Source organism: Schistocerca americana, chromosome 2, assembly GCF_021461395.2.
Source record: "Schistocerca americana isolate TAMUIC-IGC-003095 chromosome 2, iqSchAmer2.1, whole genome shotgun sequence".
Taxonomy (NCBI): Eukaryota; Metazoa; Arthropoda; class Insecta; order Orthoptera; family Acrididae; genus Schistocerca; species Schistocerca americana.
Genome location: NC_060120.1, coordinates 907,155,593 through 907,182,195, shown reverse-complemented (window position 1 = coordinate 907,182,195; position 26,603 = coordinate 907,155,593). Strand labels below are relative to the sequence as shown.

Below are 26,603 nucleotides of genomic sequence, written 5' to 3'. Positions count from 1 at the left end.
TCTCTCTCTCTCTCTCTCTCTCTCCCCCTCCCCCCTTCTACTCCTCCTCCTCCTTCTCCTCCTCCTCCACCTCCTCCCCCATTTGTGCAGTCTGGTGCCATTATTTTTCCCCCTCATATAGATAATTTTACAGTACAGTGGTCAGTCAGAATGTTATGACCTACTATTGATATAAAGCCATCCAGGCAATAATGGCGTCACCTGACAAGGACTGACAGCTAGTCAGTCAGTCACATGTGGTGCATATAGTAACAGTGAGTGCACTGTCCGTGTGTAGAATGGGGAGGGTGCACTATCTATCTGAGTTTGACTGAGGGCAGATTGTGATGTCCCAGAAGCTTGGCACAAACATTTCAGAAACTGCACAACTTGTTGGATGTTAGAGGAGTGCTATGGTGAGTGTCTTCAACACATGGCGAAACCAAGGTGAAACGGTGTCCATACATTGTGGGGTTGGCAGCTTCCCTCATTACAGATGTTGGGTGTCGTTGGCTGGGCAGACTGGAAAAATCAGGACAGATGGCGAACTGTGGCAGAACTAACATCAGACTTTAATGCTGGGCAAAATACAAATGTGTCTGAATATGCAGTGCCCCAAACACTTCTAACGATGGGCCTCTGCAGCCGACGACTCATGCATGTTCCAATGTCAACACCACGACATCGGCAACTGCGACTAAAAAGGGCATGTGACCATCGGCACTGGACATTGATGCAGTACCAGACCATTGCATGGTTTGATGAATCCTGATACCTTCTTCGTCATGCCAATGGGAGGGCGCATATCCATTGTCTTTCAGGGGAACAGCTCCTTGACACCCTTACTAAGGAGACAAGCTGGTGACTCGTTCAACACCTTAACAGCCAAAGGCCAAGAGTATCATATACTGGTTGCCGACTATGTACATTGTGTCATGACAATCATGTTTCCTGATGGCATTTTTCTGCAAGGTAGTATGTTATGTCATAAGGTCAAGAGTGCGATTTCATGGTCCCCCCAACTCACCAGATCTGAACCTGACTGATCACATCTGGGATGTGATTAAATATTGGCTTCAGAGCTCATTGCTGGAGGTGGAACTTAGGGAGGTGGTGGGTGACTGGAGAGGTAAGGTATGTGAGCTCTGTTTCTGTATGAGATTTGGAGGGTAATTGTTGTCTCTGAAAACCTTACTGAGCCCTTTATACATTTCGATAGGGACTGCTTGTCATCATTACAGATGTGACAGCCACTGGTGCTAGGCTGTATGGAATTACTTATTGGTATGGAGTGGGTGGAAGCCGTCAAAGTGGAGATATTGCTGGTTGTTTGTAGGTTTGATGTAGACGGAGGTACTGATGTACCCATCTTTGAGGTGGAGGTCAACTTCAAGGAAGGTGACTTGTTGGGTTGGGGTGGATCAGTTGAAGCGAGTGGGGGAGAAGATGTTGAGGTTCTGGAGGAATGTGAATAGGGTGTCCACATCCTCGATCCAGATCATAAGAAGTCTTCAATGAATCTGAACCAAGTGACAAGTTTGGGATACTGGGTGGTTAGGAAAGATTCCTCTAGATGACCAATGAATAGGTTGGCATAGGATGGTGCCGATCTGGTGACCATTGCCATACCGCGGATTTGTTTGTAAGTGATGCCTTCGAGGAGATGTAATTTTGGGTGATGACATGGAGACCAGGAAGATTGTAGGTTTGGAATTGTCCGGCCATTGGGAAAGGTATTGTTCAATAAAGGCAAAGTCATTTGCATTAGTGATGTTAGTGTAAAAGGAGGTAGCATCAGTAGTGACGAGCAGGGCACCATATGGTAAAGGAAAAGGAACTGTGAGGAGTTGGTGGAGGAAATGTTTGGCATATTTTATATAGGAAGGTAGGTTGCAGGTAATAGGCTGAAGGTGTTGGTCTACAAGAGCAGAGATTCTCTCAGTGAGGGCACAGTAACTGGCCACTGTGGGGCATCTTGGGTGTTTGGGCTTATGAAATTTAGGAAGCATGTAGAAGGTAGGAGTACTGGGAGTGATTTGTGGACTTTAGGAAGCCTATAGAAGGTAGGAGTGATAGGTGTGTGTGTGTGTGAGAGAGAGAGAGAGAGAGAGAGAGAGAGAGAGAGAGGGGGGGGGGGGGGGGGGGAGGGAGAGACTCTGGGGAGAGGTTCTGAGGTGGGCCTGAGAATTTGAGGAGAGACTGGAGATCCTACTGGATTTCTGGAATGGGATCACTGTGGGTGGCAGGTTTTGTAGGTGGGTAAATCTGACAGCTGGCAGAGTCCTTCCACCAGATAATCCTTGTGGTTCAAAACAACAGTGGTGGACCCCTTGTCAGCAGGTAGGACTATAAGCTTTTCTGAATTGTGCAGGAGAGAACTCTCCCTGCAATATATCCTATGTTCCTGTAACCCTCTTGGCCTCAAGCTTCGTTACTCATTGTCTACTCACTGTCCTCTTTGCATCTATCCCCCTTCCCTGTTCACATTCCAGCATTTCACTAGTACACAGCCTTCTATTTCACCAAAGCACCCAGAGTCTTTTTACTTCTCTCTTTTTCTGCCCCCCATCTCCCTCTGTCCTCTGTCTAACCTCCCAACTGCACCTGGCTACCTAACCCCGTCTGCTCTCATCCCTGTATGTTACCACAAGCAGCTTTTTGCCATCCACAACTCCTACTCTGCTATCCCTCACCCTCCCAGCCTCCTCCTTACTGCCACCATCCAGATTGTTTCTCCCATCATCTGCAGTTGCTTGCAATCTGTCCCCAGCAGCCCAAGGCAGAAGTCGTGTGTGTGTGTGTGTGTGTGTGTGTGTGTGTGTGTGTGTGTGTGTGTGTGTTTCTTTGGACTAATTCAGAAGGAGGCCTTTTGGATGAAATCTTACTTGTTTAGCATTTCCACTATATGGTGAGCAGCAATTTATCCTTTTCATTATTCCAGCCTGAATTTTCCTTTCTTTGATTTTGCCTAATGGCTTTTCCTCCATCTCGTAACCCAGTGCCGTTTTCGTTTGGTACTATTTTCGTATGCATTACTATACTCAGTGTCTGTCCTTTTCTTTATCTTCTTTTCTGTGTTTTACTTGTCACAATCTGAACCGCACTGCCTGCTCTTACTTATGTGCCGCACTCTATCAACCATCTTGTCCATGCAGAATGCGTGGCCACAAGACCATGCTGATTGTTGATGCAGCCTCTCATGTCCCACATTACTCTAACCAATATCTTAATCCTATACCTTCAAATGATCACTCTTTCTGTGTAATTCTCGCATATTTTTGCATGTTATTTTCTGTACCTTTATTGTTCTCCCCTTTCTCCTCTCTTATTCCAGATCGCAATACTAACCTCACCTAATCTAGTCATATCTGCTGTCTGCCTTCTCCATACAATCTGCCCAAAAACCTGTAACCCCCATTGTATCTTTATATTTATTTTTATCTTTGATCTCATTTGATTTCATGTTGATTTCAGTTCTTTTTTAAATTTCATTATTGGCCAACTCTGTTTCCTCAAACTTCATCAGTTATGTCATTTTTGTGATTTTTCCTATGTATTTTTGTGCTTTTTTGTGATTTTTTTCGCACATATTTCTACGTTACTTACATATTTTTATGCATTTTTATCCTCCACCGTGGATCCTTGCTCCTTCTGTCTGCGCCAATACAGAAAAGTTTCCTTATCCGTAGCCAGAAGCCAGTCTCTCATACTGTTCCTGTGTTGTTTTGTAGCTCATGGAATCCCCTCAAATGGCCATCTGTGCCTGCACCCCTCCTTCCGTAGTGACCTCCATCTATTCAGATCCCACCAAGTCCTTAACCCTCACCAACATAGTCCTGCAAAACCATGTGAAACAGACCCAAACTTGAAACTTCCTGGTAGATCAAAACTGTGTGCCGGACTGAGACTCGAACTCGGGACCTTTGCCTTTCGCAGGCAAGTGCTCTACCAACTGAACTACCGAAGCACGACTCACGACCCGTCCTCACAACTTTAATTCCGCCAGTAACTCGTCTCCTACCTTCCAAACTTCGCAGAAGCTCTTCTGTGAACCTTGCAGAACTAGCACTCTTGGAAGAAAGGATGTTGCGAAGATATGGCTTAGCCAGAGCCTGGGGGTTGTTTCTTGAATGAGATTTTCACTCTGCAGCGGAGTGTGCGCTGATATGAAACTTCCTGGCAGATCAAAACAGTGTGCCAGACCGAGACTTGAACTTGGGACCTTTGGCTTTTGTGGGCAAGTGCTCTACCAACTGAGCTACCCAAGCACAACTCACGATCCTTCCTCACAACAAACTCAGATAGATAGCACACCTTCCCCATTCTAAACACGGACAGCGCACTCACTGTTACTATATGCACCACGTACGTGTGTCTGACTAGCTGTCAGTCCTTGTCAGGTGACACCATTATTGTCTGGATAGGTTTATATCAATGGTAGGTCATAACATTCTGACTGACCACTGTACTGTAAAACTTGTGAGGACGGGTCGTGAGCTGTGCCTGGGTAGCTCAGTTGGTAGAGCACTTGCCCGTGAAAGGCAAAGGTCCTGAGTTCAAGTCTCGGTCCGGCATACAGTTTTGGTCTGCCAGGAAGTTTCATATCAGCACACACTCCACTGCAGAGTGAAAATATCATTCTGGAGATCCAAACTTCCTTGTAATAACTCCTACCAATCTGTAAAATTCTCTTGCTGTGCAATCCCAAATTCTTGGCTCACATCTCCCACATTGAAACTCTTGCCCCATCAGGAACTAGAGCAGCATGCACAATTTTACCTCAGAAATCTCTCACCTTGGACTGCTATCCACCACTTCTAAAACAGCTTCCAGACCTCCTTCACATCCCCTCATGGCTGACAAACCCTGCCTCGAGGCTATTACTTTTACCCCACCCTCAAAATCTTGCTCCTACCACCATACAGAATCCAGAACCAAATCTGACCAGAAACACAGTCATGAACCTTTCCTCCAAAAGCCTTAGCTCCACAGAAGTATCAGTCCTTTGCAAAGGCCTTACCTTTTTTGCCCCACTCCCAAATTCAATTGTGAATCATGCTGGGCATGATGTAGTCTTTCTCTCCTTCTCCCAGTCCCTACAGTAGAAATAAATTTTCATCACCACCCCTACAAATCAGACTGAACCAAAGACCAATGTAGAACCCTGCCTGACTGACTCACTTCATTCCTCCATGTAACTGTGATCCTCCCCCACTACCCCCATGTCACTCCTTGTTAACATTCCAGAATTTCTTGACCTTGAACCTTGCCTCACCATCATTCTCCAAATGCCTTACCATACAAACTAACCTCATATCCACCACTCAAAGAACTGCAATCCACCACCTAATAAGTGATCCCAACCTTATAATACTACTTGCTGACAAAGGGTCCATCACTGTTGTTTTGAATCACAAGGGTTACCTGGGGGGAAGAACTCCACGAGCTGTCAAATTCATCCACCTACAAAACCTGCCACAGTGACCCCATTCCAGAAACCCAGTAGTAGCTCCTATCTCTCCTCTAATCCCTAGGCCCATCTCAGAACCTCTACCTGGGTCTCTCTCCCTCTCCTCAGCCCTATCATTCTCCCCACTCTTACCTTCCACGTGCTTCCTGATGGCCATAACCCCAACTACCTAAGGTGCTCCATAATGGCCGGTTATTGTGCCCTCACTGAAAGAATCTGTGCTCTTCTAGTCCAACAACTTCAGCCTATTACCTGCAACCAACCAACCTTTCCTCCACCGACTCTCCACAGTTCCTGTTCTTTATCACACTGTTTCCTGCTTGTCATTATTCATGCCACCTCCCTCTACACTAACATCCATAATGACCATGGCATTGCCACTATTGAACATTACCCTCCCCATCTGCCGACCAACCTTCCTGGTACTCACCCATAATTACTTACCCTTTGAAGGTATCACTTACAAACAAATCCGTGGTACAGCAATGGTCATCAGCTTGGCACCATCTTATGCCAACCTATTCATTGGTCATGTAGAGGAATCCTTCCCAACCACCTGATACCTCAAACTTGTCACTTAGTTCAGATTCATTGATGACATCATCTGATCTGGACTGAGGTGAGGACACCCTATCCACATTTCTCCAGAACCTCAACATCATCTCCCCCATTTGCTTTATATGATCCTCCTCAATCCAACAAGCCACCTTCCTCGATGTTGACCTCCACCTCAAAGATGGGTGCATCAGTACCTACATCCATATCAAACGTACCAACCACCAGCAATACCTCCAGTTTGACAGCTTCCACCCACTTCATACCAAGAAGCCCCTTCCATACAGTCTAGCTACCCATGGCTATCGCATCTGTAGTGATGATGAATGTTCCCTCTTGAAATATACCAAGGGTCTCATTGAAGCTTTCACAGACCAAAACTACCCTTCCAACCTTGTACAGCAACAGATATAATGTGCTTATCTCTCTAGTCACCCACCATCTACCGAAGTCCCAGTGTCCAACCACAGAGGAGCATTCATCTCATGACGCAGTACCATTCAGGATTGAGGCAACTGAATCATGTTCTTCACCAGGGTTTCAACTACCTCTCATCGTACCCTGAAATGAGGAAAGTCCTATACATTATCCTTCCCAGCCCTTCCACAGTGGTATTTTGCCACCCACTGAACTTACACAGTCCTTGTCTATCCCCTCGTCCACAATAGCCCTGTAATAGACCTATATGCAAGACTTATTCTATACATCCTCCTACCACTACCTACTCCTGTCCCGTCACTGCTTCACAGCCTGTGCCATCCGGATCCTTCCTATCAACGCTAGCTTTTCTCAGTTGCATAGGTGGACTCTCCCTGCAATATATCCTACATTCCCATAGCCCTCCTGTCCTTAGCCTTCATTAGTCATTGTCCTTTATGCACCTATCCCCTTCCCTGTTCGCATTCCAGCACAATGCAGCTACACAACCTCTGTTCTACCAATGCATCCACAGTCCTTTTACTTCTCCAGTTTTCTGACCCCCCCCCCCCCCCCTTGCCCTCTGTCTACTCTCCTGACTGCACCTAGTTGCCATGTCCCCTCAGCACTTCATCCCTGTTTATTCCCGCAAGCAGCACTTTACCATCCCCCACCCCTACCCTGCTATCCCTTCCCCTCCCAGCCTCCTCCTTACCCCCACCACCTAGATTACTTTTCCAATCATGTGCAGTTGCACACTATCTTACCCCAGCAGCCAGAGATAGTAGTAATGTGTATGTGTGTTGCATTGCACGAATATATATATATGTGTGTGTGTGTGTGTGTGTGTGTGTGTGTTTTGTCTAATTCAGAATAAGTCTTTTTGACCGAAAGCTTACTGGATTATCAACATTGTTTTTAAAGAAAAACTGGTTTAAGAAAGTGCTTTAACCATAACGTATAGTTTCAATGTACAGAAAGAAATAACTGATATTTATTATACATGACAGAGAGATTACAGTAAGTATTTACAACTTTTCTGTAAAAACAAATTTTAATTAAAAGTCGATTATTGTACTGCTCTGTTAAATAAATTTGAGACTAAAAATTTTAGAAAAGTTCACTATACATAAATAACTTTTTGTATGCCAGTTGTGAAGTAAAATAAGCACCACTGATTTGAGAAGATCAAGAACAAACTAATTAAGAAAATTTTACCAAGAATTTGGCATAGTGTAATTGGAATCACAATATTTAGGAGTAGCAAAGATATCTGATGATATCAATGATGTGGAATATGTCAGACTATATCAACAACTGATGGTTTAGCTGAAATTTTCTTCTGAGCTCTCTGGTACATTCCAGGTATGGTAACTTGTTCCATGGATTGAGCTCTTTTTGTGACAATAATTTTTTCTTATGTTCAGATTCATAACTTCAGAAGTACCGTATTGTGGGCCACTCCCAGTGAATTTTACAAAACAAAAGTGTTTAAGGTTTCTGAAGCCAAGAGATGTGAGTTGTAAGTGTTTCTTTTTTATCACTCTCAGTTTCTGGTGCCTTCTGTGAGTTCAAAATACAGTACCTTGTAATATCACATCGTTAGACAGTTGTTTTCTATAGCAAAATTTCTGTCAGTGTTGATCTATTTGTCAACTTGTTGGCCTAAATCGCACCCAGTTCATTGGTCAATGCAGAGTTTATCACTTGTACAATTTCAGAGTGATCAGTCGTTGAGTCATCATCATTTACATCACTTTTCATCAAGGCTCAGTTAGGTAGACAGTAGTTCGAGGTTCTGCACAGAACAGTTCTGATATTTTTTGAAGGTGTCTGACAGTGCTAGGAACCACATTGTCCTAAGAATACAGGAAAGAGTCTGTGCTTGCTTCACAATTGTGTTTTCCGGATTATCACGGTCTTAATGTTTATCAGGGCAGTGGACCTCCAGACAAACAAGAATGTCAGAACCTTCCCCATTCTTTTCAAAATCTGTAAATTTAACCATTGTGCTATGTATGATCATTTATTACTAGTTACAGTCCTCCAATCAAAAGAGTCTTACCTTTTGTTGACCAACAGTTTATACCCATCGACTGCAATTTAGGTTCTGATATCCAGGACACAAACCAGTTTCTTTGTTACCTCTCAACCATCCTCACAACATTATCTTCTTGATCCCTACTCATTGCTGTTGACACTATCTCCCTGTGCATCAATATCTCCAATGCCCCACAGCCTTACGGCCACTGAACATTGTTTCTCCCCAATGTCTTGCCAAATCCAAATCTACCATCTCATTTCTTGCACACCTGACGAAGTATATCCTTACTCACAACTTCTTCGAGGTTAAGATCTTCAAAAACAAATCGTCAGCATGACCATGGACAGACACATGACACTTTCATATGCCAGCCTGCTTATGGGCAACATAGATGAAACCTTCCTTAGCTATCCAGGATTCTAAACCTTGTCGGGTTTAGGTTCATCAGTTATATCTTCATGATTTGGATCCAAGGCAAGACGCTCTGTCCTCATTTCTCCACAGCCTCAACACTTCTCCTATTCACTTGGTCTGATCCTCGTAAATCTAGTGTGCAACCCCCCGCATGTTGACTTTCACCTCTTCATGGCTCCTTAAAAACCTCTGCCCATATCACACTAAAAAACCAGTAATGGTACCTCATTTTTAATAGTTTCCATCCCTTCTGCACTAACAAGTTTCTCCCATAGAGTTTAGCCACTTACAAATGGTGCATTTGCAGTGACAAGCAATCCTTGACCCTGTGTGCTGAGGGACTTTCATATGCCTCACAGAAAGGCCACATTATCCTTGAAATCTAGTCTGCAAACAGATCTCCTGCACCATATCCACATAGGCCACTAACCTTCAGTCACTCCTGTGAACTGCCTGCAAAGGAGCACCCTGCTAATCTCTCAGTTTCATCCCAGACTGGAACAGCTTAACCACGTATTTCACCAAAGCTTTGACTGTCTGTTATCATGTCTAGAAATGAGGAACATTCCATCCACAATCCTTCCCACTCTCCAAAGTGGTTGTAACGCAGCAAATCTTAATGGGTTATAAACCAGCTGGTGGACACAGACAGATAAAGAATTGAACTGTCAATGACGAACCACTACAATTAGTGATCTGCACCAACCCAATAAAATTTAAAGATTTTCATTGTGCTAGTCTTGACCGTTTGGCAGTGTAAAATTACTATCCCTCTTCACCAGTACAGTATACGTAACCAGCTAATGGAATAACACAGTCCGACAAAGATGTACCTTCAGAACTCCAAGGTACTATTAGCTAGGTTTGCTGTTAAGTTTTTCTGCAGTAAATTACTTGTGATACTATAACATAATAAAACTAGGAGAAAAATCTCACAACTGTTTTGCTGTAGTCTTAAACAATATACAAGTATTACTCAAACTTCAATGGTACTTTAAATTAAGCATGTAATTTTTTAGTTTGATTACATTGCTTCTATTCTCAAGTGTAAATAATCAGTTGTTCAGAGCATATTAGAACAAATCTCAGATTCTGAAATGTTAAATGTGTACGATATTGCTAGGCTTTTTGCAAAATGCAGTGCAGAAAATTACTATATCGCTGGCTGCAACCCTTCTCAAACAAACAGTTAACACTACAAAGTTGCTAGTAACCTTTAATTGCCACTGATGAAAAGTCCTAATTTTGATCTTGTACTCAAGAGCAAGTAGATTCACCTGTAAAGTTACTTATTATATTTTCTCTTTAGTAACACTTAGAAAAATTATGAGCTGTTCCCCTCCATTTGTTCCAAGCTCAACATTCCTTGTAAACAAAACTCAGCTATGAGCCAGTTAGAAATATAGTATTAGCACTCTTGGTCATTCTTTGCTCATAAGCCAACTAAATATTTTTTCATATTTTTCATTTTTAGTTTATATCTTTTTTGATTTTGTTTTTAATACGTCCCAATAAACTTGCTAAAATTATACCCATGATTAATGAAATCCCTTATTATATTGTGCATATTATATGACTTTAGTTTCTTTCTGTGTGTGATTATCTTTGATTGCTGTTTAGATATCTATTTGTTGAGACAGTATCTGAAAGAGAGCTCATTCTTGAATACTAAATCATTTAACAAATATTATTTCTTTCAATGTTTTTATTTCTTTCTTTTGTCTTTTTTCCTTATATGAGGGCTATTCAGAAAGTAGGGAACATTTTCACCTGACGCTGCTAGGCGTGCGCTGATCGCGTATATTTTGGTATATGCATGATCGGCAGCTCAGTTGGCATCCATCCGCAACAACGGGAACGTCTCTACGCATCTGGTTTTTTCGATATTTGAATTTGAAATGTGCACTGCCATCGAAAATCCCGCCAGTTGTGAGATGTGGCCTGTGATACAGTTTTTGCTGGCAAAAAACCTAAAACCTATAGAAATTTATCGTGAATTGTGCGAAGTGCACAGAAACAATGTAATGAGTGAATGATCCATCTGGAAATGGTGTATTCGGTTTAAAAATGGTGGAACCAACGTGAAGAGTGGATGCCCAACCTCACACGGGAAATAGCACAAAAGAACTCCTCAGTTCATTCAAATGGGAAATTTTCCCTCATCCGCCCTTCAGCCCCGACCTTGCACCAAGCAACATTCACTGGTTTCCCAAGATGAAGAACAGGCTTGCAGCACTGCACTTTGATGACGACGCGGAACTCCAGGCGGGCGTGACTCATTGGCTGAAGTCTCAGGCGGCAGAATTTTATGATGAAGGTCTTTCAAAGCTTGTCCACCACTATGATAAATGCCTCAGTGTGTTTGGTGAATATGTGGAAAAGTAGTATGTCAGCTGCTCTTTCAGGTGTATATAATAAAATGTAGTTCTTGTACTTAGTTTTCCTTTAATGCCAAAATGTTCCCTACTTTCTGAATAGCCCTCATACTACAGATTGAGAAAATGATAATGAAATATTTCTTTATTTCTTTTGGAAATTAAATAACATGCTGGGACTCTAGTTACTGTTTTTAAATGTTCACATTCAGTGTAGTTTAGAGGAAATAGTCGCATACAGATAGTATTCTGCTACTTACAGATATCCATGTTTCCCCAAACCTGTTATTCAGCTGACCTAATAATCAGGAAGGAGGAAAAAATAAAAAATAAACACTAGTTCCCCACACCCACTTGAGTCCTAAATGAAACTGGATTAATCAAAGCTGATCTTCTTCTTCTGGCTTTAACGTGTACTCTACAATAGTTCTCCCCAGTATTTACCTTTAGATAGACACTCACCGCAAATATTTTGTAATTGGATACCAACACTATCCATCACACGGGCTAATGGTTCGTTTAAGTACAGTAAAACTCCACTTTTACACTTTTCAAGGGACTTCAGAAAAATTGTGTGAAACGTGGGAAAATGTAAAATGAGTGAAATAATGTTTTTTAGCTGTAAAAGTTACGCATAAGACACCCCCCTTGCACTTTATGTATGATATATGTACATAACAGGCATCAAAAGCCTTTTCAGTGACTTGTTTATTATCTGATGAGGGTTTGTTATCTAATAAAAACCACTAATGTAACTGGAACTGATAACTGTCAGGGAAGTAGGAACATTTTACTCAGTTTTGTATGTCATAATTGATGTTTTTGAAAGCCTGCAGCTGCCATTCGTTATTTAAATAATGAAAGTATTTTGTGGATTTTTGAAGTCTCTTGCACTGTAGTCATCTTTTTGAGGTTACCAGGCACTGTGCCTCATCAGTTATCTAGAAAACCACACACACACACACACACACACACACACACACACAAACAAACAGTCACATTGTTTTTTGTGTAACATCACAAAAAATATGTATGTAAATACTGCACTTGACAATCAGAATAAATTCTCGAAACACGTTTTGCTCAGCATGAATAAAATATTTAACTGGTATTTTTAAACTAAAAACATTTGAGCAACGGAAAGTGAATGACAGTGTCAACTAGTGCTCCAAGTGGCCATATGCTGAAACATGCTAAATATACTTGAAGGTCTCTCGGGCATGCAGCGGGGTTGACTGGTCGTTGTAGAATGAATTTTCGATGGAGTAACGTGCCATATCATCAGGTTACTCCTGTTGACTGATGTCCTAGGCCGGTGGGTGGTGTGGTATATATACCTGTCGCCCCTCCCCTCCACTGACTCTGCGTATGGTCACATTGTTTTTTGTGTAACATCACAAAAAATATGTATGTAAATACTGCACTTGACAATCAGAATAAATTCTCGAAACACGTTTTGCTCAGCATGAATAAAATATTTAACTGGTATTTTTAAACTAAAAACATTTGAGCAACGGAAAGTGAATGACAGTGTCAACTAGTGCTCCAAGTGGCCATATGCTGAAACATGCTAAATATACTTGAAGGTCTCTCGGGCATGCAGCGGGGTTGACTGGTCGTTGTAGAATGAATTTTCGATGGAGTAACGTGCCATATCATCAGGTTACTCCTGTTGACTGATGTCCTAGGCCGGTGGGTGGTGTGGTATATATACCTGTCGCCCCTCCCCTCCACTGACTCTGCGTATGGTCACATTGTTTTTTGTGTAACATCACAAAAAATATGTATGTAAATACTGCACTTGACAATCAGAATAAATTCTCGAAACACGTTTTGCTCAGCATGAATAAAATATTTAACTGGTATTTTTAAACTAAAAACATTTGAGCAACGGAAAGTGAATGACAGTGTCAACTAGTGCTCCAAGTGGCCATATGCTGAAACATGCTAAATATACTTGAAGGTCTCTCGGGCATGCAGCGGGGTTGACTGGTCGTTGTAGAATGAATTTTCGATGGAGTAACGTGCCATATCATCAGGTTACTCCTGTTGACTGATGTCCTAGGCCGGTGGGTGGTGTGGTATATATACCTGTCGCCCCTCCCCTCCACTGACTCTGCGTATGGACCGAGGGATGTGCAGTCTGTGGTGGTGGGGGTAGCTTGTGCTGACGAGATGACTGATGGGCGTCAGTACGCATGCCGCCTTCGGCGGGTGTGGTGCCCCATTTCCGCTGCTGCTGCAGAACTTTTATTCCTGGATTCCACGCTTGGCTGATTTGAAATCCGTTGTCCTTGTTAATAAGGTTCTCGTGCCGCTGGATTTCAATTGCTTCCTTGTATACACAGTCCCAAAAGCAGGATGTGTTGTGCAGGACTTCTGTGTTCTCGTATTTCATACGATGATTTGTCTCGAGGCAATGTTCTGCGATTGCAGATTTTGTAGGCTGTTGGAGATCAGTGTGCTGTTTGTGTTCAGTACACCTTTCCTCGATCATGAGAATGGTTTGCCCCATATATGCTTTCCCACACTCGCACAGTATGAAATAAACTTCAGATTTCCGGAGTCCTAAATCATCCTTCACTGTCCGTACAAGGGACTTGATCTTTGGCGGCGGGCGGTAACCACATTTGATGTTATGATATTCTAGAATCCTGCCTATTTTTTCCAGATACGTTGCTTGCGTATGGTATGTAGGCTGTCACTTTCTGTGGATCATCATCAGGTGTTGGATGTGGTGTGGTCCTCTGGTTGAAGGCGGGTCGAATTTAGTGGTCAATATAGCCGTTCTTCTGGAATACGTCCTTGAGGTGGTCTAGTTCCGGTTTTAAGCTTTCTCCGTCGGAGATCACATAAGCTCCGTGAACCAAATTTGATGCGCCTTCAAGCAAAAGACCATACCACAGCTGACACCTGATGATGATCCACAGAAAGCGACAGCCTACATACCATACGGGGGCAACATATCTGGAAAAATAGGCAGGATTCTGGGTCGTCATAACATCAAATGCATCTACCGCCCGCCGCCTAACATCAAGTCCCTTGTAGGGACAGTGAAGGACGATTTAGGACTCCGGAAATCTTGAGTTTATTTCATACTGTGCGAGTGTGGGAAAGCATATGTGGGGCAAACCATTCGCAGGATCGAGGAAAGGTGTACTGAACACAAACGGCACACAGATCTCCAACAGCCTACAAAATCTGCAATCGCAGAACATTGCCTTGAGACAAATCATCGTATGAAATACAAGAACACGGAAGTCCTGCACAACACATCCTGCTTTTGGGACTGTGTATACAAGGAAGCAATTGAAATCCAGCGGCACGAGAACCTTATTAACAAGGACAACGGATTTCACATCAGCCAAGCGTGGAATCCAGGAATAAAAGTTCTGCTGGAGCAGCGGAAACGGGGCACCACACCCGCTGAAGGCGGCATGCGTACTGACGCCCATCAGTCATCTCATCAGCACAAGCTACCCCCACCACCACAGCCTACACATCCCTTGGTCCATACGCGGAGTCAGTGGAGGGGAGAGGCGACATGTATATAGACCACACCACCCGCCGGCCTAGGACATCAGTCAACAGGAGTAACCTGATGATGATGGCATGCTACGCTGTCAAAAATTCGTTCTACAATGACCAGTCAACCCGGCTGCATGCTCGAGAGACCTTCAAGCATCTCATTCGCCGGGATAATCTACGAACACATGCTAAATATGGTTTGACAAAGGTGTCATGATGATAACAACAATCACAAAACTGCATTTGCAGAGTAGAGACAGTTTGGAAATGGTTGTGACTGGTCCTGATATCTTCATTTGAATGAACCTAGTTACACCCATCAGCCACCATGCTAATTAGAGCTTGGCAGAAGCAGGAGATACGGCATGAACTGTTCCAACTGTTACATATTTACCGGTTCAAATCCACTAAGTAGAGTGCCCTGGTGTCAAGAAACTTAACCACGTAATATTTTTAAACACTACTGTACTGCCAAGATCATGCCAGCGTCTTTTTTTCTCCACTAATATTGTTTCGTAATATGTAAATTGCAGGAAAATAAATGTGTTGACGCAAAATCAGGTGAAAATTAACATTGTGGGCATAGGAAATATGACGGGACCAGTAAAAAATGTCATAAACAGCATGAAAATGTTGATTCCGAGGACGTAAAAGCAGTGTTGTAGTGTATAATGTTACTCAATAATCAGATTTAGACCTCGTATTTAGACTGTGTTTGCTAGTGGCTAACAATGTGTTATGACGAAGCCAAATAATTCCAGTATATGTTATCTAATACCTGCATAATAAATTCAGCGCAGTGGGTCATCTTTGAATATCACGACTGCTATGTACCAAAATCGCCAATAAATTGAAACAGGTCCCCCTATGAGAGCATTCAAACCAAGACACTAGCTTCAGAAACTAAGCCAACACCAAATAACTGCCTTTCAAAATTTTCACAACAACATAAGTGGCTTATGATAAAAGCACTTTTCGTCAAAATGATCTAACGTGAATTCATTCCATTTATAATTAACTTCCTCACACAAGTTGCCCTGCGGAACCTTGGTAAAATTTCACTATCTTCTTTATCTGTGGTGACTGAACCACGGATATCACCAGTAAGTCATGCTCAAGCTGAACTTCCTGAAACAGTATCTTTACAACCTGATTCGGTACAGAGTGAGATGTACTCGTGGAACTCTTTGTACTCATCTCTGTCCAGAACAGCACTGCCATTACAACCATATAAAATCCTGTTGAAACCATTAACACAAATAAATCAGTAGCATTAGGCCACTTTTAACAACATACAGATTATTAAATTCAATCGCCTAGATGTGCAATACAGGCACACTCCAGCTGTCTGCACTGCACGTTTGCCCCTCCTAGCATGTTAATGCAAGCGTCCCTCACTCCACCAGACACGGCAGCTTCTCACTTCCTCTCTCTCTCTCTCTCTCTCTCTCTCTCTCTCTCTCTCTCTCTCTCTCTGCAGCAAAATACACACAACATGTATAACTTCATGGTACATTATGCTATCGTATTACCCAACAGCTCTAATTCTCTCTAATGAGTTAAGGTGACACATGACATGTAACATACTGTGCAGTATTATTTTGGCGCCTTACGTGGTATTCCACTACCCACCTAATGTATAAAATATCTTAACCCAGTCCCAACTGTTTGTCACATGGTTAATATCCTGTGCTACTCCCAGGTGCAACACCTGTCTCTTACATTCAACCCCAAACATCCTAAAGAATTAGTATCTACTATATGAGCCTGCAAATGGAATGTTGTACATAACATGAAATTGGTTCACAAATTTGACATTTCTCTTCCTTGAAGATTCTGGTCTTGTTCATTGATCGCTTCAGCAGATTTCACCAGCTGTTTTGCATGAACAGGCCTTCTCATATAGAGACGGGTGGCGATCCATTCACAAGAGTACACAGCGTTTGCTGACAGATTTCCATTTTCACCTTTTTTGGTAGTAGTTGTCATTGGATGCCAGACTGATTTTTGTGTTCAAAATAACTTTTTTTCAAATCTGACATCTTGAACCACAGACAAAAAGGCATAACATAAGCAGAGTATTGAATGTATTTGTTGCTTATGTAAGCACTGAAGTCTTTGTCCGCAGAAATTCTTATCATATTGTTCATATTAATGTGGATGAGATGGGGCTGAAAATAGTACAATACTATCTCTTTCACACTGTTGACTGAGGTGAAATGAATTCCTGATTCACACTATTGTTTTCCTTTTAATAATGATTATTATTGCTATTGGTGTTGTAATGTTTTACAGACACAATATCAGAAATAACGTCAATCAAATTTTATTTTGCTTCTACATTACGAGATCCACAACAATACTGAATGAAGTGTAGAACAGTACAAAGTCTCATAACTAGAGAATACATTAATATCCAGTCTCATAGGTGAGCATACAATAAGCAGGTAAACATAAGTGAGGCCAAGGGCCTGGCAGTCTAGGCGTATATTGGACTGTTGTGCGCACGGCACAGTGCTTGCTGCCCCATCCATCTAGATTGTCAGATGACCTCTCTAGGCTGGCCATGGTGGCATTTGTGCTACTCATTGTTTGAGTTAGTACACTTACACTATAGAGTTACAACAGTTGCTATAAAAACATATTGGATTATTCACAATTTTTACAATGCAGTAGTGCAATGCTATTCCAAAGTTACTTCTTTGACTATTTTATTAATAGTAACTCTACTGTGTGTATGAGACATAACACTTGAATTTTATACCTCAGTAATACAACATGTATTTGATGCATAAAGAAGGGTCATATAACACTGCATACACAGAGTTTTGAAGCTTTGTCTGTTCAGTCACACATTTGCTCATGAGTCCCAGGAGTGGCATGGAGGATCTCTCTGTAGGTATTCTTTAGCATTTGTTTTGTGGGAATTCAACACTCATTGTGTTACAAACATCGGGATGCCAGTGTAAATGTGCTCCATTATGCTGGGAGCAGGTGTGGACGTTGATGTCTTATCAGAGTGAACAAAAAATTTACTGAAATACCAAGCCATGAATGACCAGTGGCAACTGTCTCCGCAAGGGAAAAAGGTCCAATAATTTCATCCTCCATTAAGTCACACCAAACGTTGACCTGTGGGCTGTCTCATTGATGCTCTGTGGTCTCATGATGATGTTCATTACCCTAAATTCACACATTGTGTCTGTTGACATTTCCCCTGAGGTGAATTGTTGCCTCATCGGAAAATGTAGTCTTAGTCAAGAAGTTGTTGTTCAGTGTGCTGAAGAGCATCTTCAGCAAACATTGTGCATTTGGTTTTGTTATCAGGTTTCACCTCATGTAACAATTGCACTTTGTTTGCATAAGGTGTGAGGCAGTTGTGTAGTAAATCATAGGTAGTTGGTTTTGGGACACCAAGCTCACATGATGCCATACGAATGGAGTTCTTAATGTGTCTTGCAAACATATCTGAAATGTGAATAACAGCCTCCTCTGATGTTGTTGATGTTGCATCACCATGTCTCTTAAAAGAGATCCTGTCCCTAGGAAAACTACTTTGCTTGCCTCAGTTCTCTTGGCATCAGGAGGGTGTCTGTGCTACTCTTCACAAAAACACCATTAAATTTGCAATAATAGACTCTAGTTCTGCATACCACCACATGATTTGTGCTTTAGTATTCATTGGGATTTTCAGTTAGTTGAAAATCTTTCTCTGTCTTCAGTTGTCAGCACATGAAGTAAAAAAATGAATAAAAATAAAATTTAATTTGATATAGCATTAGAAATAATAAATTCCTCAGCTAATCCGCCATCCAAAACATAACAGAATTGTCTGGGTTGTTTATTATGTTTTTTATAAGAGTTTCACATTACGGCGTGTTGGACACTCTGTACTTTTGTTTCTAATATAGTGCCAGAATGTCATGCGTGGAATATAAATAGTGGAATGGCTAAAGATAGCAGCACATGAACTGGTCAAGCCAGTGAGTACTAGACAGACACACAAACAAGACTGAACTTGTAGCTAAGCTTTTGGCAGTGTCGATACTTCGAGTTCACAGACTAACAAATGGAGGAGGAAGGAAATTACCAGTAAGTGTAGCTGTCTAGTGCTCAATGCCTCGACTGTATGGTGTGTGTGATTACCTTTACATGTTGCACTATTTGCTCTTATTACTAGTTTAACTAATGCCTCCATTCTTGTGTGTACTTGACACAAAGCTTTCGTACATGAATATTTGCAACTGAAGAAGCATTCAACTCATCGAGCTCTGTGGTTCCTGAGAATCAGCAGGAAATATTTCAATAAGTGTGTGTAGGAAATACTTGTAAATATTTGAGTATGATCTGACCAACTTTTACGTGTTGATTCATCTCGTAATAACAGGGTTTCTGCAGTGTGCAACAGACACCAAATGAACAAGGTATTTCATCATAAAGTACACATGATATCTGTTGTATGAAAGAAGATCATTGACACATAAATAATTGAAGTAAAAATTAATTTAAGTTTGGGTGATGAATTGAGAACTTTAAAGGCAAAAGGCACCAGAAAATCTGTACAGTTGATATTATGTACCACATCATAATTGTAAGATGACAGAATTGTCTGGACAGCCATCATATTGTGACATACAAAGTAACACACAGAAAATCTTACATACTTGTTTCCTACTTCTTTCAGGGCAGGGCTTTCAATGATTGGCGGCCGTGTTTACACAGTTGGAGGTTTTAATGGCTCGTTAAGAGTTCGTACTGTGGATGTTTATGATGCATCATTGGATGAATGGTTCACATGTCCAAGTATGGAAGCTCGACGCTCTACCCTAGGAGTAGCAGTTTTGCACAATTGTATCTATGCTGTAAGTTTCAAATACTGTTGAACATTCTTTGCTGCTTATTTTATTGTAAAATGTTTATTTTATTGGGGGTAACAACCACAGACATTTACACATCGAACTTTGTAATAATATAATCAAAATCATGTAAAGGGGTAAGCATATTATTATTATTATTTCTTTCTTTTCTCAAACATTATGTCTGGTTAAAAATGGAAAGTGACGAGGACCTTGATCAAGCGTGACTTCCTTTTAATTGTACGGTATATGTTACATTGCATTTAGGAACTTTCGGGTAATTGAACACATATCAATAATTACAGATTTCTGTAGTTTTATATATACGTTTGGATGTAGCTGTATTGCGTTGATGTACTGGTGGATATTGTGTGGTATGACTCCTGTAGTTGATAGTATAGTTGGTATAATGTCAACTTTAGATTAGATTTAGATTAGATTTACTTTCATTCCAATTGATCCGTAGTGAGGAGGTCCTCCAGGATGTGGAACATGCCACATGTCCTTGACTTCCTCAGCCAGTTGGGTGTATTTTTCAATTTTTTCTCCTGTTTTCTTCTGTATATTTGTTGTATTGGGTATGGATATTTCGATTAGTTGTGTTAATTTCTTCTTTTTATTGGTGAGTATGATGTCAGGTTTGTTATGTGGTGTTGTTTTATCTGTTATAATCGTTCTGTTCCAGAATAATTTGTATTCATCATTCTCGAGTACATTTTGTGGTGCATACTTGTATGTGGGAACGTGTTGTTTTTTTAGTTTATGTTGTATGGCAAGTTGTTGATGTATTATTTTTGCTACATTGTCATGTCTTCTGGTGTATTCTGTATTTGGTAGTATTGTACATCTGTTTGTGATGTGATCTACTGTTTCTATTTGTTGTTTGCAAAGTCTGCATTTATCTGTTGTGGTATTGGGATCTTTAATAATATGCTTTTTGTAATATCTGGTGTTTATTGTTTGATCCTGTATTGCAATCATGAATCCTTCCGTCTCACTGTATATATTGCCTTTTCTTAGCCATGTGTTGGATGCGTCTTGATCAATGTGTGGCTGTGTTAGATGATTCGGGTGCTTGCCATGTAGTGTTTTCTTTTTCCAATTTACTTTCTTTGTATCTGTTGATGTTATGTGATCTAAAGGGTTGTAGAAGTGGTTATGAAATTGCAATGGTGTAGCCGATGTATTTAGATGATGATTGCTTTGTGTATTTTGCTAGTTTCTGCTCGTTCTATAAAGAATTTTCGTAAATTGTCTACCTGTCCATAATGTAGGTTTTGTATGTCAATAAATCCCCTTCCTCCTTCCTTTCTGCTTAATGTGAATCTTTCTGTTGCTGAATGTATGTGATGTATTCTATATTTGTGGCATTGTGATCATGTAAGTGTATTGAGTGCTTCTAGGTCTGTGTTACTCCATTTCACTACTCCAAATGAGTAGGTCAATATTGGTATAGCATAAGTATTTATAGCTTTTGTCTTGTTTCTTGCTGCCAATTCTGTTTTCAATATTTTTGTCCGTCTTTGTATATATTTTTCTTTTAGTTCTTCTTTGATATTTGTATTATCTCGTCCTGTTTTTTGTCTGTATCCTAGATATTTGTAGGCCTCTGTTTTTCCCATGCAGTCGCTGTGGTTATCCAATATGTAATCTTCTTGTTTAGTGTGTTTTCCCTTGAGTATGCTATTTTTCTTACATTTGTCTGTTCCAAAAGCCATATTTATATCGTTGCTGAATACTTCTGTTATTTTTAGTTATTGGCTGAGTTGTTGATTTGTTGCTGCCAGTAGTTTTAGATCATCCATGTATAGCAAATGTGTGATTTTGTGTTGGTATGTTCCAGTAATATTATATCCATAATTTGTATTATTTAGCATGTTGGATAGTGGGTTCAGAGCAAGGCAGAAACAGAAAGGACTTAATGAGTCTCCTTGGTATATTCCATGCTTAATCTGTATTGGCTGTGATGTGATATTATTTGAATTTGTTTGGATATTAAGTGTGGTTTTCCAATTTTTCATTACTATGTTTAGGAACTGTATCAATTTAGGATCTACTTTGTATATTTCCAATATTTGTAGTAACCATGAGTAGGGTACACTATCAAAAGCTTTTTGGTAATCAATGTATGCATAGCGTAGCGACCTTTGTTTAGTTTTAGCTTGATATGTCACCTCTGCATCTATTATCAGTTGCTCTTTACATCTTCGTGCTCCTTTGCAGCAGCCTTTTTGTTCTTCATTTATAATTTTGTTCTGTGTTGTATGTTTCATTAATTTCTGTGTAATGACTAAAGTTAATATTTTGTATATTGTTGGTAGGCGTGTTATGGGGCGATATTTTGCTGGGTTTGCTGTGTCTGCTTGATCTTTAGGTTTCGGATAAGTCATTCCTTGTGTAAGTGTATCAGGGACTTTGTATGGGTCTGCAATGTAACTGTTAAATAATTTAGTTAGATGTGAATGTGTTGAGGTGAACTTTTTTAGCCAGAAATTTGTTATTTTATCTTTTCCACGGGCTTTCCAATTGTGCGTGGAATTAATTGCTCGGTTGACTTCATGTTGCAAAATTATCACTTCAGCCATTTGTGGTATCATCTTGTATGTGTCTGTTTCTGCTTGTATCCACTATGCATGTCTGTTATGTTTGGTGGATTGTCTATTTTAATGAGTGTGTTATCTATTGTCTGGTAAAATTTCTTTTGGTTTGTGTTGAATGTTTGCTTTTGTTTCCTTCTATTTTCACTTTTTTTGTATCTTCTAAGTCGTTTGGCCAATGCTTGTGATTTCTGCCTCTTTTCATCTAATTGCTCTATCACTTCTTGTTGTGAGATTTTACCTAACTTTTTTCGTTTTTTGTCTGATATTTCATTTGTTATAAATTGTGTTAGCTGTCTGATGTCTTTTCTCAGTTTTTCTATTCTGATCTGTAGCATGTGTTGCCATGCTGGTTTTGTGGGTTTCTTCTGTGTGTTGGCTGGTTCTGATCTCTGCCTAGTGTGTATGTTTAGTGTAGTGAGTGCTCCTATATAAACCAGTAGTTGTAACTCTTCCATAGTTGTATTTTCATTTATTTTGTTGTGTATGATTGTGTTGATAGTTGTTATTGTTGTTTCAACTTGTGGGTTATTTGGTGGTCTATGCAAGAATGGTCTAATGTCTGTATTTGTGTCTTTGTATTCTGTATATGTCAGCTGAAATTTTTCTTCTATATCTAACATGTGTGTCACTTTGTGTTCTATTTGTGCTTGTTCTGGTGGCTGTCTTAAGATTTCGTTTTCCTCTGATTGTTTAATTGATGCGTGTTGTTCTTTGTTTGTTTGCTCTGGGTTGTTTGTGTCCATTACTGTATTTTCTTCTTCTTCTGATTGCACATTATTTTGTTCCAGTATTTGTTGTACTTGTTGTTTGATGTTTTCTAATTCGGGCTGGGGTATCCTGTTATTTTTTATTATTACACGAATCTGATCAGCTAGTCATTGTTCTGTTAAAAATTTTAATTCTGGGTATCTGGTAATAAATGTTGTGTATACATGTGATCTGTATCCAGTTGTGTTGGTTCCTAAGTTTGTTGCTTGGTAATAACAGAACATGAGGAGTCGGTTAACTTCATCTGACCATCTCATCCTCTGTCTTTGTTTTCCTTCTAGAATGGTCGCAGGAAGCAAATCCTGCAAAACACTTCTATTTTGGATTTAAATCATTTTCCGTGTGGCTAGCAATGTCGTTACCATTGTGGACGGGCATAGGGTTCAAGCGTCGTCCCCGATCATGACAGCGCTTGTCCAAGGCTTCATTAGTTCTGTCCTGAACCAATTAATCACACTAAAAGGGGGGCTAGCCTTATTAGTGGATTGTTCTTTTCGTCGCCTTTTATGACTGGCAGAACATATCGGAGGCCTATTCTTTTCCTGGGCGTCCATGGGATTTATTATTATTATTATTTTTATTATTATTGATTCAACTGTGAGTTCTCAGTGAAACATTGTGTATTGCAAAAACTATACGAAACACTTCTTTCCAAAGGTAGCACCAAACAAATGTGAGCACATTTAAACTTCTTTAATGTATCGCTTCTCAACTTAAACTGTAAAGATTAACTGTGTGGATTATTTTAATTATGAAATAGTTACATCTGTATTGTAAAACCTTACAACATTCATTAGGATAACATTTTCTCTGCCTGTTACTAAACTTTCTCTTGAATAGGGCTTGGTACACTGGAATCACAATTTTGTTTATATAAATGGGTTTTGTGTAATCTGTTTATGAATGATGGCCACCGGTGATGAAAAACTGCTTTCAGCTTCACTCTTGTGTAGAAGTTATGGTATTATCTAAAAGGGGTGGACAATTGAACTGAGGGCAAAACACTTATCAAGGAAGTTCATCAGCTCATGTACCTCAAGTGTCAGTGAACGTTTTTTCATCGAGATAAGTGTTTTGCGATCAGTGCAGCATGGTAACCAGGCTTTGAAGTAGTGAAGACAGGAGAGGCATCCCATTGGGCAGCAACAGATGGTGGACAAGGGTTGCCAGCTTCATAAACGGTTGACCATGCTCCTGTTGTACTGTTGTGAGATTTAAGTGCCCTCCTTCAATACCTATATAATTAGATGGACTGTGATACACTGGCACTTCGTGGTAAGATGCAAAGGGAGTAGCACGTCTGAAATGTTGCTCTCATACTGCAATCTTATGTGGCCAGAAACAGATTTTATTGCATTGATATCCCACAGAAATCTTCAGAGACACATAATTGAAACTAATTCTGTAGTAAATAAATGAAAACACAAATCTGTTTATTAATTTCTAGTAAAATCAGTTTTGCACCCTTTCCTTCTCTGTGTAAGTCTTCTACATTTATCACATATTTGTGCTTTCGGTCCAAATAATATTTAGCACAGCAAGGATCTGGCCTCTTCTGTGGTGCTCTTTGAGACTAGTAAAGACTGACCACCCAGTTTGTCCTATGTAGCATGGCTGACACTCTTGGCATATCATCGTACAAACCCCACTTTTCGTGATGGAAGGTTGAAAGTGACTTTTGTCATGTGATAACTGAAAATTTAATAGGATGCAGTAAACTTGGAATACATCATTAGAATGCAGCATCTTCATTGCTCCAAAGAGGACCACTGAAAGTCTGTCAAAATGTCAGATTTTGTTTCTATTTGACTGACTGCAACTAAATGCCCAAAAGGATTTTATTCAAATTGAAACTTACCACAAAAGTGTACACACTTACAATATTGCTTTCCATTTTTCAGCTTACTGCCATCCCTTCCAGGTTGTAGAAATTTGTAAGATTAGTTATTATATTTATATAGCAAGATAAAAGTGTAGTGTTAAGTGATGATCAAAACTCTTAAGTGGTAAACAATATTTGTGTGTCTTTAATGTGTGGTGAAGTTTGAAGGACCAATATGATATTTATCAGCAATAATATTTTACAAAGACTGCAAAACACTTATATTGTGTCCATTGTATATTTCACAGGGTGGATCATGAGAATATCATCAGAGAGATGAGGGTAGCTACAGAGGCCTAGTTACTTGGACAAAAATATGGAAGCACTCCAAAAAATGCATGCTTGAAAGTAGATGCAGATGGATGCTAGCCACGCCTTCAGGTTTCACTGTTTTATTTGACCATGAACAGCCCTTGTGCAATGTCTTCAATACATTCCAAGCATTAGTCACGCTCAGAACAGTGTTCTGTGTAGTTGTGAGTGAATATCAGAGCTAAATAAATTCAAATGTAGGCAAGCTGTTGGTGCCTGTATGTTGGATGCATCTGTAACTGAGGTAGCCGAAGTGTTCAGTGTTTCAAGAGACAGCATGTCAAAGATTTATACTGCATACAGGGAAAGTAGAAAAACACCATCCGCTAAGTTACAATTGCAAACGAAAGTATGTGTTGAGTGATCCTGCAGATGTTCATTGAAGAGGACTATGATGGAAAATAAGAGGATGGCAGCTGCAAAAGTCACTACGGGACTGAATCTTGCACTCGTGAACTTGCCAGCACCAAAACAATGTGAAGGGAGCCCCATATGCAGGGGAGTTGTAGGGTGAGCTGGAATTCCAAAACCACTCATCAGTGATGCAAGTACCTGTAACGAGAAAACACAGTGCCGAAGCCGTAAATCAATAACTACGGAGCAGTGCAAGAAAGTCATTTGGTTGGATGAGTCTTTTTTCACACTGTTTCCAACTTCCGGCCGAGACAGAGCCATCCCAAGCCTACTATGCAGACTGCTTGCTGCCAAGAGTGAAACATGGTGGAAGTTTAGTGATGATTCGGGCAGCCATGTCATGGTATTGCAAGGGGCCATGAGTACTCTGCAAGGGTCGCATTACTTCCAAGGATTATGTGACTAAATTTGGCTGATCAGTTGCATCCCATGGTACAATGTTTGTTCCCCAATGATGATACTGTGTTCCATGACGACAGCTCACATTGTCCGAGAAACTGGCTTTGTGCTCACAAGGACAAATTGTTGCATCTCCTCTGGCCATCACATTCAACAGATCTCAATATTATTGGGTGTTTGTGGTCAACTTTGCAGAGCAGGCTGCGAAGAATTGTATAAGATTCACCTGAAAACCATACAGTACCTATATTTACCCATTCTGAGATTACTGGAAGCTGTTTTGATTATGAATTTTTTGATTACAATTGGGTTTCTTACATCGCATTAGACATGGTAATGTTTTTTTTGGGGGGGGGGGGGGGGGGGGAGTGTTTCCATATTTTTGTCCAGCCCCTGTATTTATATTCTCTCCATGCAGGAATTGTGTCAGTTTGTTGCATATTAGAGTTGGAGCTCAAGATTTCACTGTGACTTGCATCTAATGTCAGTTTTTTGTTGGCATTAATCTATTAGCCAATATTTTCAAAAATTGAAGTGTTTCTCAACTTTTGCAGCTGACTTACGTGACTTTTGGAAACATCTGATTAAAA

The 26,603-nt window shown here is 40.5% G+C and overlaps 1 protein-coding gene across 5 annotated transcripts in view; it reads left to right on the top strand.

Moving 5' to 3' along the window:
• The window catches only part of LOC124595920 (ring canal kelch homolog), a 133,758-nt gene that overhangs the window by 59,220 nt on the left and 47,935 nt on the right, over positions 1-26,603 (top strand). For all 5 annotated transcript variants that reach the window (XM_047134831.1, XM_047134833.1, XM_047134832.1 and 2 more), the window contains one exon: positions 19,467-19,644. In XM_047134831.1, coding sequence (XP_046990787.1) covers positions 19,467-19,644 — 178 coding nt within the window. The remainder of the gene's footprint in view (positions 1-19,466; positions 19,645-26,603) is intronic.